General features: G+C 43.6%; 1 protein-coding gene across 2 annotated transcripts in view; it reads right to left on the reverse strand.

The window, feature by feature from the left end:
- The window catches only part of SCAF4 (SR-related CTD associated factor 4), a 69,100-nt gene that overhangs the window by 28,748 nt on the left and 25,007 nt on the right, over positions 1-15,345 (reverse strand). Inside the window, exons 8-11 of one of the 2 annotated variants that reach the window (XM_019528819.1) lie at positions 10,090-10,187; positions 8,058-8,166; positions 7,391-7,561; positions 148-233 (exon numbers count right to left, since the gene is read on the reverse strand). In XM_019528819.1, the coding sequence (XP_019384364.1) occupies positions 148-233; positions 7,391-7,561; positions 8,058-8,166; positions 10,090-10,187 (464 nt within the window). Of the gene's footprint in view, positions 1-147; positions 234-7,390; positions 7,562-8,057; positions 8,167-10,089; positions 10,191-15,345 lie in introns of both variants that reach the window. The other variant, XM_019528818.1, reaches the window with a different exon arrangement.

The following is a 15,345-nucleotide window of genomic DNA, read 5'->3' on the forward strand; positions in this document are numbered from 1 at the left end:
GTGGGTTCCATAAGATGACTTAAGTGACTCATTTCAAGCAACAAAGACAAAGCAGAGGTTTGCATTCCCTGAACCTCCAGCTGTCCTCTAGGTCCCAAAGTTCTTAAGCTGACAACCCCACACAATTTTGCTGACAAAAAAGTTTACCTTGAAGCAGATCTAGATCTTGACTTCCTGTTATCAGAAACATGTCGCTTTCCTTCTTGAACAGGGGGTTGTTCCACTTCCATTTCCTAAAGTGACCCACAAGTTAAAAGGGTGTCATTATTGTAAGAATTTTATTTCAGGCTGTGATTATTTCAGTCAGTCAAATCCACTGATGAGGTTAAGCGAAACTGAACTAATATTTAGCTCTGGAACAGAAATTTTCAAACAGGTCTCCTTCGCACATTACTTTTTTGTGGGTTCAAAGTGCAGGTCTTGACATTTTTTTGTAACACGCCAAACGTTCAGGCAAGCTATACCACAATAAAAATGGCAAACCAGTTGCAGAGCAGAGCTTTAAACTTAATGGCATGGGGTGGGGGGAGGTGTGGTGGCGGCAGGGCAGGGGGCTGCGCAGGGGCACGCATCAGTCCCTACACACAAGGACATTTAAAGCTGTAACTGTAGATGCAAACTCCCTCCACAACCCCCAGATCCACATGCCCTACATTTCAAGGTGCACAGCACTAACAGCTGAGGATCAGACAGCTTCACTATCCCCAGCTCCCTCCACCTTGGTGGGTATGCCCCAGGCAGATATGGGACTCAGATCTGACAAGTTTTAATCACAGATCCCAAAAATCACTTGGTCATGCCATGTGTGCATGGCATGACAGGAGTGATTCTGGGGATCTGCAATAAAATGAATCAAATCCCAGTCACAAAACAAAATGATCATATTTCCTCAAACCCAAGATAAGGCAGCAAGGAGGCTGGTGGGGAGGGACTGTAATCCCACAGGCAGTGGGAAAGCAAGTTCAGGCACTGGAGATGGGGAGGGGACAGGATGGAGATGAATTCAAGACACCCCTCTCCCTACCAATTAGGTTCTATACATGGAAAATTATAAGAAATTTCTAATTTTCCACACAGAGAATCAAATTATTGGTAGGTCATCTTAAAATTCAAGTTATTTCAGATTCAGGTAAATACGGTGCTATTTGGAGGAGGGTCACAGAGATTTTATTTCTCTTCTAGTCACCAATGGAAAAAGAGTTCAACATTAATGAACACATAATGTTTTAAAATAAAATCATGTAAAACTCCCAAACAAGTTTATTTTTTTTCAGTTTACTTAAAATGTCAGCGTCAGTCAATACATATTTCCACTAAAAAAAGTACGATCAGAATAACTTTAAAGACCGTACAGCTTTAAAACCTTTTTAAGCTTATCACTGTTACAATTTAGATCCAAAACCATCACTCAGCTGATCACTAATTTACACACTAGTAAAATACAAAAGATTTTACTTAATTTCCAACTCAAATTCTCAATTTTCAATCTTAGCTTGAATTTTTTGTTTGAAAAATGAAATCTTCAATCAAGCACCAAAGATTAAAATTACTGGCAAAATGAAGTCTACAAGTAGGAAACTGCTTGGACAGATGTTATGAGACTCCTTTTTAACCTAGCCTAACCCTTCTTCCCCCGCTCTCTCAGCTCCATCCTAAACATTTTAAAAAAAAAACCAAACAGGTCAAAAACTATTCAAAAGCTAATTAAGAGATGTGCAGTTTGTACTGTGTACACCAAGCCACTTTTGAGGCATAAGCAAGAAAACAGAATGGTTCTTTTAGTTGACAAAAGGCTCTAATCAGCAAAGTTCTTGAAAAGTCCCTTTAAAAAAAAGGAAGTATTTTTCAGACTTGACAGTCTCTCTCTAAAAAAGGACAATTTTGTTCCAACTATAAAGTTTTCTTATAACAGGGAGTCAGTCTGAAGTTGACCACCTGGAGTTAAACATGTTTACAGATACTCAGGGAGACACCTCAATTGTATACATCCACATTGGGCACGTCTACATGTTCATTAAATGTGCCTTAGATACTATGTATTTAGTTGAATATTTGCTTAATAAAGTACTAGCACTGCACATGTTTTTTTCTGTGATGTTTACTGCACATTAGCTTAATAATACTGCACAGTAGGCTTTCAGTACAGTTTTTAACCACCATGCTACTGCGCACTGTTATTAGGCTAATGTGCTATAAGCGTCTTGTGTAGATACTCCCATTATGTATAAATAGCCAGGTACTTTGCCAGAAGCCCACTAAATAGCCTTCAATGCTTAAGTCCATAATTAAGTAACACCTATTAACAAAGGGAGGGAAAAATTCAGACTAAGATATTCCCTACTGTGAGACGAAAATTAAAAACAGTTGAAAAGCCATATACATTGCAGTACTTTGGGAAAGAACTGAGATGTGCTCAAATCACCGCTTTTTTCATTTCTTTATAGGAGGCTCTATTTGTGACCTTCTCTACAAACATTAGAAATTAATATAATTAAAAAGGCACAACCACCCTTTGCAGATGTGTGCGATTTAAGAGTATTATACTCATTAATTTATCATGAACTGAATTTGTTTCAGTGCCTTCCATCAATTTGGACTATGATGTCATTTGCCTTACCTGCATCCCAATTTAGCTAAATTGGTTTGTAAACCAACTTACGTTGGACCATTTTTTAAAACAAAACTTCAGAAATCACAGACTTTAAGTGATCTTTTACGCTAGATCTGGGTGTCAAACTCACCCTGGGCCCTAGGTCATATCAGGACCATAGGGGCTCCTTCAGCACCAGATCCATAGGGTCAGTGGCAACTGCTTCAAGTCTGGGGCTGGGAAGCACATTCGAGAAGCAGCATGGAGTTGCATTCAGAGCAGCACATGGGAGGAGGTACGTGGCAGCATGGACCCATATTTAGGTAGTGACGCACATCTAGAGAGGCCTGCCATGTCTATTAGGGTCCAGGGACCCTAAATTCTGGGGCAGGCCCCCCAATATCCAATAACCTGCCAGGTAGAACAGTTCTGCAGGCTGAATCTGCCCCACAGGCCACACATTTGATACTGTTGCACCAGATGGAACAGCCTTTTCAGTCTTTTCACAAGATCTTACAACTTCTGCCCAGACCTCAAGAGAACTTGCTTTTTTAAAAAAAAAAAAAAAAAAATTCTGTAGTCCTAATAAAGGTCAAGTTTTTAAACCTTATATTCACATCTGTGCAAGGCCTTGTTATGTTCAAATCAGAATGCCCAACAGACTTACAGATAATGCCATTTCAACTTTTGTAAAGCAAGAAGAATTCAGACAAAAAAAGGTACTGTGCTCCATTCTATTTCATGCAGAAAAGTGAAATAACTTTAAGGCAATGGCTCTGATGTTCATGGTGCCATTCTGTTAGAGACTAAGGAGGTGGGGAGGAGCGGGGTTTATACTTGACAAAACGTTCAGTTTACCATCCTAGTGCTTCTTTTTGTACAGTGTTATAAACTGATTTAAATGAGTTTAGCTTCCAAAAAGCCATTAAAAGTTTCTATTATATAACTAAGCTTTGGTTCATGAACATGGAAACGTAATGGTTAGTATTCACATTTTCCCCAGAGGGCAGAGAAGATTCCTGACATCTTTCACCTGGACACAGCCTTGGGAGAAAGCCACCAAAAAGAAAACACAGAAAAGGTTGATTGATATTGCTGTTTTTCAAACTAAGGCTATATTTAGAATATTCAGTTTAAGAGACATATTAAGTATAGTATGCCTTGAATATAAAACTTTTTTCCTGAATTGAATACTCTGAAAAACTAGCTGACACTTTTTTCCAAAATACCCTCCCCCCTCAAGTTCCAGGTCTTACTTTGGTTATGGAAGTAACTAATATATGCATCAGGCCTCTGGCAAGATACACTTACAAGAAGGACAAGATTGTCGTTTCAGTAAAATGGAGAACAAGTGTATTACTAAGTAACCACAGGTCTAAGTCTCTTGAGTCGCCTGGCTACTTAAATTCTGTAATTGTGGGGGAGGGAGGAAAATATATCTATATAGTTTATAAATTCATATACTGCAAAGACAGAAGATACAATTTTATTTACCCATCTTATTAACTGAATGGGATAGCATCAGTCTTTCCCCCAGCATCAGGAATCTAGCATCTTGTTACTGCTTGAAACAAACAAACAGATCTCACAAACCCCAACTCCTGGAAGACTAAAGCATTCTTAAATTCTGTTCTTCCTCCCCAAGTCAAGGACTTAAACCAAAACCTACATTTTGTCTAACAACGTAAAGAGATTTAGATATTTTACCCAAGGCAAAAGTCAGGAGAATTATGTTCTGAATAAAAAGAATGTGGGCCTCATTTTTAAATCACAGGAAAAGTGGTAAAAGCCTTGTGTATCTTTAGCTTTAACTGTTTCAAATGATGAACACTAGCTGCTGCTTTTGTATTCTTGTAAGAACTAAATTTTCTGACAGAAATACAAACTAACATACACCTCTCACCTGGTAAGGAAGACAACCGTGGTAAACTAGACTATAGGTGCTTTAGTCAGAGATTTTTCCTGATTGTGTTCCACCATCTTAAAGACTGGAGGACTTAAAGGATGAGTGCAATCTCTTTGAAAAGATAATAATATTACACTGAAAGACTTAATGTTGAGACAACTATTGTAGACAATGGTCCACTGAGCTGAATATGAGAACATGTTCAGTTCCAGATGAAAGACCTGCCAAACAGCTGCAGCAGAATGTCAATGTATGGTCCGAACCAGCTCCTCGATTTTTGTAATGGTTTAAAGCAGGGGTGGGCAAAATACGGCCTGCGGAACAGATCCGGCCCATGAGGCCATTCTATCCAGCCCACAGGGCCCCTAAAAAATTTAGAAAATTAATATTTCCCTGCCCTTGGTTCCTGTCAAAAGTGACAGGAACCAAGGGCACTAGGACCCAGGGGAAGCCCTGGTGGGCTCCCACAACAGCAGGGCCTGCCCAGCCCCACTCCCTGAGCCTGAAGCCCCACCAAGGGGCTTCTGGCCTGGGACCATGTGGCTGCCCCGTGTTGGAATTGCAGAGAAGGGGGAAGTCGTGGTGGTGGTGGTGGTGGTGGTGGAGGGCAGGGACAGACCCCAGACAGGGAAGGAGCCTGGGGATAAGTGGCTTGGGGAAAAGCTGAGCACGGGGAGGGGGAAGTGGTGCCTCCACTGCCCGGTGGCTGGCACCCCACGCCGCAGCCACTCACAGCCCACCTGGGGCAGCCTGTGTCTGCTCCAGACAGCCCCGCACAGGCTGCAAGTGGCTGCAGCAGGGAACGCCAGCCACAGGGCGGGGGAGGGGCCGCTTCCCCCCACCCTCTGCACTCAGCTTTTCTCCAGGCTCCTTCCTGACATGGAGGAACATGGCTCTTTCCTGCCCCATAGCCAGCACCACCTTGTAACCCAGCCCCACTGGCAGCCTGGGCCCCACACGGGTCCAGGCTCACCTGTCAGGGTTACGTGTGGCGACTGCAGCTGTGGCTCCCTGCTTGCCGCACCGGGTAGTGTTTGTCACCACCGCCTGTGGGCTGCCCAGTGTGCAAGCTCCAGGCGGGTGGCAGTAGCCAACACTGCCCGGCGTGGCATGTAGTGGGGGCTGCAGCTCCTGCTGCCACATACAGCCCCCATGGGGAAGCCCAGAGCTGGCGCGGAGCCCAGGCTGGCAGCAGGGCCAGGGTACAAGTTGGTGCTGAGCGCAGAGAAAAGCGGCCCCTCACTTGCCCTGTGGCCAGCGCCCCACACTGTAGCTGCTCACAGCCCACATGGGGTTGCCTGTGCCTGCTCCTGCTCCACACAGCCCCGCATGGGCTGCGAGCAACTGCAGCAGCAAGCGCCAGCCATAGGGTGGGTGAGGGACTGCTTTTCCCCACGCTCGGCACTAGCTTCTTCCCTGCTGGTGAGCAGGGGGTCAGGGCTGTGCACTGCCCGTACCCCCTGCCTGTACAGCAGGGCTGAGGGACACTGAAAGTGGGCGGGGAGCCAGTGGGTGCACAGGGCCTGCACCAGTGTACAGGGGCCAGTACTGGTGGGGCCCAGAGCAGGGTGGCAGGAGCACAAGGTCCCAGATGGCAGGGGCTCTATGGAGCTGGGCCAGCTTCCCCCTCTCCTGCTGGTACAGCGCAGCCTGACTCCACAGACCCCTGCCAGCCTGTGCCCCACTGGTGCTGGCCCTGGGACATGAGACCAATGTCCCAATGTCTTGGAACCAAAGACATTGGGACATTTGTCCCAAGATGGTGATCAGGGGGTGGGGCACTTGTCAAGGGGCGAGGCTACCCACGCAGCCCTTGACAGCCTGTCAAAACTGGGTAAGCTGCCCTCCATCCGAAATAATTGCCCGCCCCTGGTTTAAAGGAAGCAAGATGTTTCAAAAAGAGTGCACAGCCCCTGGATCTTGTGCATGTTGAATCCATGAAAGGAACATCTTCCCCAGAGGATCACAAAAAGTGTGTCAAAGACTCCAGGTTACTTGCTGGGGTCTCTGAAACACCATCTACTACAAGATGCAAGGGCTTATCATCCAGGAAGTGAAATGGAGGAGAAGGGACCGACCAGTAAAAAAAATTCTTAGAAAAATACAGGAATCCAACAAAAAGGTCAAGGAGAAACACTGGTAATAGGGATTATCTCACTTTTGACAGCTCTCTCAAGTATGAGAGATGAACAGAAACATGCAGGACAGTTCTCAGGCATACAGGACATAATGAATGTCCCTGCTAGATGTCCTGAACCAACAGGGAAAGAGCCGTCATGCTGCAAAACGCACCTTATTGCCAAATTTTCAAAAGCGTGGCCAGGACTGGGGTGAAACCTCATTATTTTTGTCAACTGGGATAACCAACTGTCTCTGCAGGGTTATAACTTGTAAAATTACACACCAGGATTATATGGTCTACCAAGAACCATTTATCTGTTTGGGTTGAAGGGAAGCTACAAAGGGATATGAATATTCATGTAACACAATACCCAGACTGACAAATAATAATAAAAAAGATCTAACAAAATTTAAGGAAAAATTTGCTTACTGACTTTTTCATAACGAAAGCCAATCTCACTGAGTCCATAATAACCCCTTGGGCAGTCAAGGAGAGGCAAACAGTCTGTTTCAAAGACCCTAATCCAAGTCTTACTCAAAGAGAAGCAGACAAATTTTCATGCTGTTTCTGCTAGAGAGAGGCAGAACACTGCACTTGTGGTTTCTGGAGAAGCACTTTGGTCACCAAGACTTCACAATGAACTGATTTTATGAGCATCTATGGTTGCTATGGTCTCCATTAGTAATGTGTTCTCCTGACAGACTGTCTGCACTTAATAACACACTTTAAAGCAGTAGGATACAAAAATGCATTCAATGGCAACAGTCCTCACCTGCTGATGTGTTTTCTGCATGTGTGGTGGCTCACTTTGTACTGGAAAAGGAGTCTGAAAAGTTTGCTGTACAGGTGGTGTTGGGGGTATTACAGGCTGAGCCATAGGAGGAAACTGTGGTGTAGGTAGAAGTCCAAAACTTGGCATTTGTCCATTAGGAGGAAGTGGAACCTTTGGAAAAAAGAATCCATGCATTTTTAGTTAGTCCTTCCTGAAAAAATTCTAGTAAAATGATACATTTGGCTTGATAAGAAGCTGCTCTGAGCAAAACAAGTATAAGTCTTAATTTTAATTTTAAAAATGCAAATATTTTTGCATACATCTCATGGGCCCTTTTCACAGACGTGTTTAATCCTGTAGTAACTGCTTTAAGCATTCTAACATCTTCTACTCTCGGTAACTAACACTATTGTTAAGGTCCTGATGCAGCAAACATTTTGCACATGCTTAAGTTTGTGTTACCATTAAACCTTTGTATTCAAAGTTAAGCATGTACGTAAGCTATAAGTACAAGGTAACTAGTAAAAAATATTTCTTCATACTCAATATTTATGCTTCTATTTCTTTGCACTACAAATGTTTCATGAATTCTGTATTACCAATAGATACTATGAATATTCAAAATTGCAATAGCTTTATGACAGGAAAAAAAAAGTCTTAAAACTACCTGGTGGCGTATTGGATCCTGTTGCATTCCCATCATTCGCTGCTGAAATGGATCTATATTTGGGAGTTGTGGATATACTGGTGGTGGCATACCTTCTCCTGGAAATCCACTAAACAACAGACAATTACTCTGCAGCAGCAAGTTAATATTACATACATAAATATTCAGCTTTTACTATGTTTTTACTGTACATTGAGTTTTTACTGTATTCTTACCATACTGAATTTTTTTTATACATTCGTATGTGTTTACTCATTCTTCTTTTAAAATTAAGAGTAAAAAAATTCACCAATTCTGAATCCACAATACTTTCAACACTTTTTCAAGAAAAAAAACAAAACAACAAGTGTTCTCCTATAACTCTCCACAATAAGGAGACTCACTAGGAGATTTTTGCAAGATTGAGTCTTGCAAATGCTCTATATTGAACATTGAATTACAGGCAGTGCTGTCAAAATTAAAGTCCATGTAAAAAATGAATATCTTATCCTATGTAAAATTGTGAATTTGCTGAACTTTAAGGTATTCAGGCTGAAATTTTCTACACTGGGCATCTACCCTAGGCTAAACACTATTGCTTCACTCTGGTTTTTAACAAAAAGGATTTACCTGGTTCTGAGAACAAAGGATAGGTAAAATATTCTTACAAGCTGGCTGATCAGCTTTAATTCACCTACAATTTGGAATCTGAATACTGAGTATGAGAGAGGCTACATCTCTCACAGAGGGATCAGATATGTGCCATCTGCTGCTAATTCAAGGCAATAATATCCATAGTGCTCAATTAATTAAATCAAGTTTACTTAGTTAACATGATGGTTGTGTTTGCCTCTGTTGGAAAAGCTGGATGGTTTGTAGTAAAGATAGGATTATAGAAAGAGAAGAGTCGCATACTATGGCAGCTGAAAGGAAGTGAGCATTTGATATTAACCCCAATTCTGCCACAAAACGTGTGAGATGCTAAACAAGTCACTTACACGAAATTTAAGTGTTTCTTATTTTCTTGGTGCTCAGCTCAAGAGACTGGGGACATGACTGTCACTGAAATCAATGAGACCTGCCCTTTAAAGTGGTCTAACTACATTAATTACATTGAAAAGTCAAGTTCCAAGATGTGAAACTGGGCAATCACATAAGGGCACTTTGATAATGACTCAGATCCCACCAGTAAACCTGGAAAAATATTTCAGTTTACTTCACTGAGGTATTATTAATTAAAATATAAATAAATTAAATATCTGTGAAACCATCAAGTTCCAAGGTGACGTGCATGATTAAAGAACTGTAGGAGATTAATTCCATATTTAGAGCAATGTTTTAATACGTATACAGTCCACTTAGTGTACCCTTACTAAGTGTTCAGTACATAGGGCATTGGATGAAAAAAAGCTGAATAAAACCATTTGAGCCCCATCCAGACTGAATGAGGAAAGTCGGGGGGGGAGGGGGGAGAATATATGTGATCATCATTTAATTAAAGACTATATTATAATACATATAGCACAAAGGGGCTGAAATCAGTTTAAACAGTCATCCTTAAATGCAAGAATTTTTTAACTTCAGTGCTAAAAGACTAAATTGACTTTGTACTTTTTAAAACTTTTGTTTGCAATTTGACTTCATACTTTTCTGTATGTACTATATATATAACTAAGTTGTACCAGCTACTAAAAACATACTAATCCAAATTTTCAAAACAGCATCCATCTAACAGCCAGCAAAGTAGCTGAGTGGATTTTAATAAAAAAAAATACCTCAAAATATCCACCTTTATAAACAAGTGCATGACTGAAATTTTGAACCTAGAACTGAGTTCTCGACTACCTTATAGAACACCTTCCCTACTCAATGTGACATGCCAAACCCTCATAACTCTACTATTCAAACAAGCAGCATGGTTGTTGTTACTATCCATGGCCAAAGTATGAGCATAGCAAAGTTCTCAAATAGCTTGGAATTTTAACAAAATGTTTTATTATAAGTCTCTCTTCCTAATCTGGTTTCTTTTACTATGAATTTAAATAAGACTCACAAAGCTGGTTGAGATATGGAAGGAGAAGGTGTTGCATCTTCTTTTTTTGAATCATCCACTGCTTCCGGTTCATCATCATAGTCAAAACGATCTAGCAGCTTCTGAAAAAAGTTACATTGAACCACCTCTACTTTTCATGAATAATTGATACTTGACAACCAAAATACTTCTGATATAAATACTTTACTAGAAATTTGGAAACTTTGCGAGCCAAGGAAATAATTTCTTTATTAATTCAAAAAAGTAAAGAAACATTTACTCAAAGGAATGACCTAAGCCACTCAACGTCATTTCTATTTAACTTTTGAAAGGAACAAAATATATTTTTGCTTAAATAAATAAAAATAGAGTTAATAAGTTGGAATAACAAACCAGAGGGCATCTGTGAGTTTTTTGTTCTAATGGTTGGTGTCGGGGGGGGAAGGAGGAGGTAGAGGGGCACTTCTCCCTGTGAAAAACATTGCCAAAAACACATTCTCAGGTGGAGTCTTTGAATTGGTTCCTTCTAGAAGATCACATTACTGCACCAAAATGGGAACCTGAAACCAGGAAGGATTATGAACATGCTGGAAGATGCGAGCACAATTCAAAGGTTCGTGACAGACTGGAAAGCTGGGCTACAACTAACAGGATGAAGTTCAATGCACACAAATGCAAGGTGCTACAACCTCAGGAGGAATAATCAAAAACACAAATATAAAATGGGGGACATCTAGCTGGATGGTAGCACTATGGAAAAGGACTTGGGGTCTTAGTAGACCAGACTCAAGATGAGTCTGCAGCATAATGCAGTTGCACAAAAGGCTAACACAGTATTAGGATGCACAGGTGCAACATACAAAGTGATAATGCCTCTCTACGCGTTAGGCCTCATCTTATGTACTTCGTGAGGTTCTATTCTTTACATTTTTAAAAAAGACATGGAGAAGTAAGAGAGAGTCCAGAGGCAAGCAACAAAGACAATCAAAGACTTGGAAGGCTAGTGATATGAGGCGAGGCTGAAGGAGGTAGGTATGTTCAGCTTACGGAAGAGGCACTTAAGACCCTGGTCCCCTGTTCGTGGCAGCTGCCTGGTAGGGGCTCTGAGGCCTGGACAAACCAGGAGTCCCCTCACCTGTTCCAGGTGCGCCCAACTTGAGGCCCTGGAGGGGCAGGTGAGTGAACTCCAGGCAGAGGTCAACAGGCTGTGGGGGCTCAGGGCAGTTGAGGAAGAGATTGATGGGTACTTCCCATTCTCTGCAGAACCACACACCAGAAGGGAAGACATCACAGGAGGCAGTCGATGCAGAAGGATGGAAGACAGTCACCTCCAGATCTAGATGTTGCGCTACTGGAGCAACTCTCCCAGTGCAGCTGGGAAATGGGTATGATGGCCTAGCATCACTGGGAGAGAGTACAGCAACGGAGGCAACGTCCACAGCTACCGCCAGACAGGCTGAGGCAACTGGGCAGCCAAAGGAGAAGATGTCGAGTCACTGTGGTGGGAGACACTCTCCCGAGAAGAACGGAGGGAGTTATCTGCCACCCAGATCCTACAGTATGGGAAGTATGCTGCCTGCCTGGAGCTAGGATTCGGGACATCACAGCGAGGCTTCCAGAACTAATCAGGCTCACAGACTACTACCCCATGGTCTTCAGCCACATTGGAATGAATGATGCGGCCCGCAGTAGTCTGGGACAGGTCATGGCTGACTACATGGTTGTGGGGGGAGGTAGGCTTAGAGGCTTGGGGCACAAGTAGTCTGCTCATTGGTCCTCCCGGTCAGTGGACATGGCCAGCACCACTGCAACTAAAATTGAGGAGGTCAACTCACGGCTTCAGAGCTGGTGCCACTGTGCAGGGTTCAGCTTTCTAGACCACGATCCGTACTTCCAGGATACAACCTTGCTGGGATAGGACAGCCTACATCTCTCTTCAAAAGGTAAGTGCCTGTTCTCTTTCAGGTTGGCAGATCTCCTACACAGAGCTTTAAACTAGCTTCATCAGGGGATGGGGATGCCGAGTTCAGGACTAGATTGGGGAGGACAAGCCACGAACCACACACTGGAATTGATCAGTGTGTGATCAATTAAGGGGCCCACTAAGAATCAGGATAAGGGAATACTAATGGCACCTATCAGGGGGCTAAGGTGTCTCTACACTAATGCTAGAAGTATGGGAAACAAGCAAGAAGAACTTGCACTCCTGCTTGCAGACAAATATCTCAACCTGGTTGGTATAACAGAAACCTGGTGGGACCCTACCCATGACTGGGCAGTGGCATTGATGGCTACAGGATACACAGGCACGACAGATTGGGGAAAAAAAGGCAGAGGCATTGTTCTATACATTAGGGAACATTTACAAATGATGTATATAAAGATGGGAACAGAAGAAGGGCAGATCAAAGTCCTATGGGTCAGATTACAAGGAAGTAGGGGTGAAAGGGACTTGGTAGTGGGGGTCTACTACAGACCCCCACACCAGGAGGAAGAGTTAAACCTAGAATTCTTGAAACAGCTCTCAAGGGCAGTACACTCAAAACACCTAGTCATCATGGGAGACCTAAATTATCCAGACATCTGCCAGGAGGAGCAGTCGGCCAGGTCTGTCCATTCACATAGTTTCTTAACCTGCATACAGGACCTGCATCTAACACAGAAGGTATTCAGTCCCACTACGGGAGATGCCTTACTTGACTTTGTGCTGGCCACAGGGAAGAACTTGGTGGAGAATCTACAGGTACAAGGTAACCTAAGGGACAGAGACCACCAGTTGATAGGATTCACTATCCAGCGTAAGGTGGGAAAGACAACTAGGAGGGCAGTTGTGCTAGACTTCTGGAAGGCCAACTTCAATGAGCTCAGGAGATTAGTTAGGGTGGGTCTGAGGGGTAATCACAGCTGAGCTGAGAGTCCAAGAAGGGTAGGAGTTCCTCAAGGGACTGATCCTACAGGCACAGAGGGGCACCATCCCAGAACATACAAAGGGAGGTAAAAGAGCCAAAAAACTTCCTGACTGAGCAGGGAAATCAAGGAGAGCCTTCAGAAAAGAGAAGTCTACAGGCTGTGGAAGCAAGGGGCAGCCACCAAGGAGGAGTATACCTGCTTGGCTCGCACTTGCAGGGAAGCCGCGAGGAACGCCAAAGCAGTTACAGAACTTAAGTTGGCAATAAAGATTAAGGATAACAAAAAGTCTTTCTTTAAGTACATAGGGAGCAGGAAAAAGGCACAGGGTAACATAGGGCCACTACACAATGGACTAGGGCAACTCATGACTGATAGGATGGAAAAAGCAGCTGTTAAATAATTTCTTTGCTTCTGGTTTCCTGGACACGGATACAAATACACCTCCCACTGAGTCTTTAGCCTGGAATGTGAGTAATAGCAATCCACCAATTGTTAGCACTGACCTAGTGAAGGGGCACTTGCAAGGGCTCACATATTTAAGTCGGCGGGCCCCAACCATCTTCACCCAAGGGTACTAAAGGAATTGGCTGATGTCATAGCAAAACCACTGGCGCAACTGTTTGAGCGCTCATGGCACTCAGGACAAGTCCTAGAGGACTGGAAAAGGGCTAACATGGTCCCTATTTTCAGAAAGGGGAGAAAGGAGGACGTGGGTAATTATAGGCCAGCTAGCCTCACCTCTATTCTTGGCAAGACCTTAGAAAAAAAGTCATAAACGATCACATTTGCAGGGGGGCAGCAAGTCACACTATGGTAAGGGGTAACCAGCATGGGTTTATGGCAGGCAGATCCTGCCTGAGTAATGACCAGGTCACAAAGTGCTTAGATGCAGGAATGGAAGTGATATTATTTACCTGGATTTTAAAAAGGCTTTTGACACAGTGTCGCACCCAATTCTTATTAGCAAACTGAGTAACTGTGATGTGGATTTTTTCCACAGTAAGGTGGGTAAAAAGCTGGGTCATGGGACGCACCCAGAGAGTGGTGGTGGATGGGTTTGTTTCTCCCTGGAGAGATGTGGGCAGTGGTGTCCCCCCAAAGCTTTGTCCTTGGACCAGTACAATTTACCAAGGATAAATGCAAAGTGCTGCACCTAGGGAGAAAGACTCTCCAACAGGTACTATTCCAAGTACCACAACAGTGAAAAGAGATCTTGGAGTCCTGGTTGATGCAAAAATGAACATGAGCCACCAGTATGACGAGGTAACAAGCAAAGCTAACCGCACTCTTTCTTGCGTCAGCAGGCGTATCACGAGCAGATCCAGGGAAATGATAATTCCTCTCTATGCAGCACTGGTGAGGCCACAGGGGGACTAGTGCATCCAGTTTTGGGTGCTGCACTTCAAGTGGGATGTGGATAACCTTGAGAGGGTCCAGAGGAAGGCTCCTTGTATGGTAGAAGGCCTGTAGGTAAGACCCTAAGAAGACAGACTGAGGGACCTGAATCTCTTCAGCCTCCACAAGAGAAGGCTGAGAAGCAATCTTGTGGCTGTCTACAAACTCAGTGGGGGGGAGGGGGGGCAGCAGGGAAAAGGGAGCACTGTTTACCAGGGCACCCTTCAGAGTTACCAGAAATAATAGCCACAAACTGAAGGAGAATAGATTTAGATTGGACATAAGGAAGAACTTCTTCACGGTAAGGGTTGCCAAAATATGGAATGGGTTTCCAAGGGAGATGGTGCTTTCCCCTACCTTGGAGGTGTTCAAGAAGAGACTGGATAGGCATCTAGCTGGGGTTACTTAACCCCAGTACTCTTTCTGGCCTGGAGCAGTGCGTCAGACCTGATGATCTGCCAGGTCCCTTCCAACCCTAGAAATCTATGAAAGCACATTCTCTCTCTTGCTGCAGAGAAGAGGATGTGGACCAATGGCTTGAGGTTGCAGCAAAGTAAGTTTAGATTGGGTATTTGGAAAAACTTCTTCACTGTTAGACCAGTGAGGCAGTGGAATAAACTCCCTAGGAAAGTTGCGGTCTCTCCATCACTGGAAGCATTCAAGAGGTTGGACAGCCACTGGTCAGGGGTGATCTAAGCACAAGTATGGTATGTTCTATTACTGGTATTTCCCATGGTTCTGGGCTTTGCTGGTTCCCTCCTCCTCCCCACACCCTGAGCTCTCTGTTACATGTGCTAGAGTGTTTTTGAGCCTTCCCAGAGGCACTGGGTGTTGGCTACAGCTAAGGTTGGGGCTTTGACTAGAGTGTGCCAATGTTTCTACTGGGAGCAAAGCTGGAGATTGCTGGCTATGGAGTCTTGCCCCTTGTCCTTTTTGGGGATCAGAAAGGAATTTTACCCCATGGTCAGATTG

The sequence above is a fragment of the Crocodylus porosus genome, unplaced genomic scaffold, assembly GCF_001723895.1.
Source record: "Crocodylus porosus isolate Cpor-Errol unplaced genomic scaffold, CroPor_comp1, whole genome shotgun sequence".
NCBI classification, from domain to species: domain Eukaryota; kingdom Metazoa; phylum Chordata; order Crocodylia; family Crocodylidae; genus Crocodylus; species Crocodylus porosus.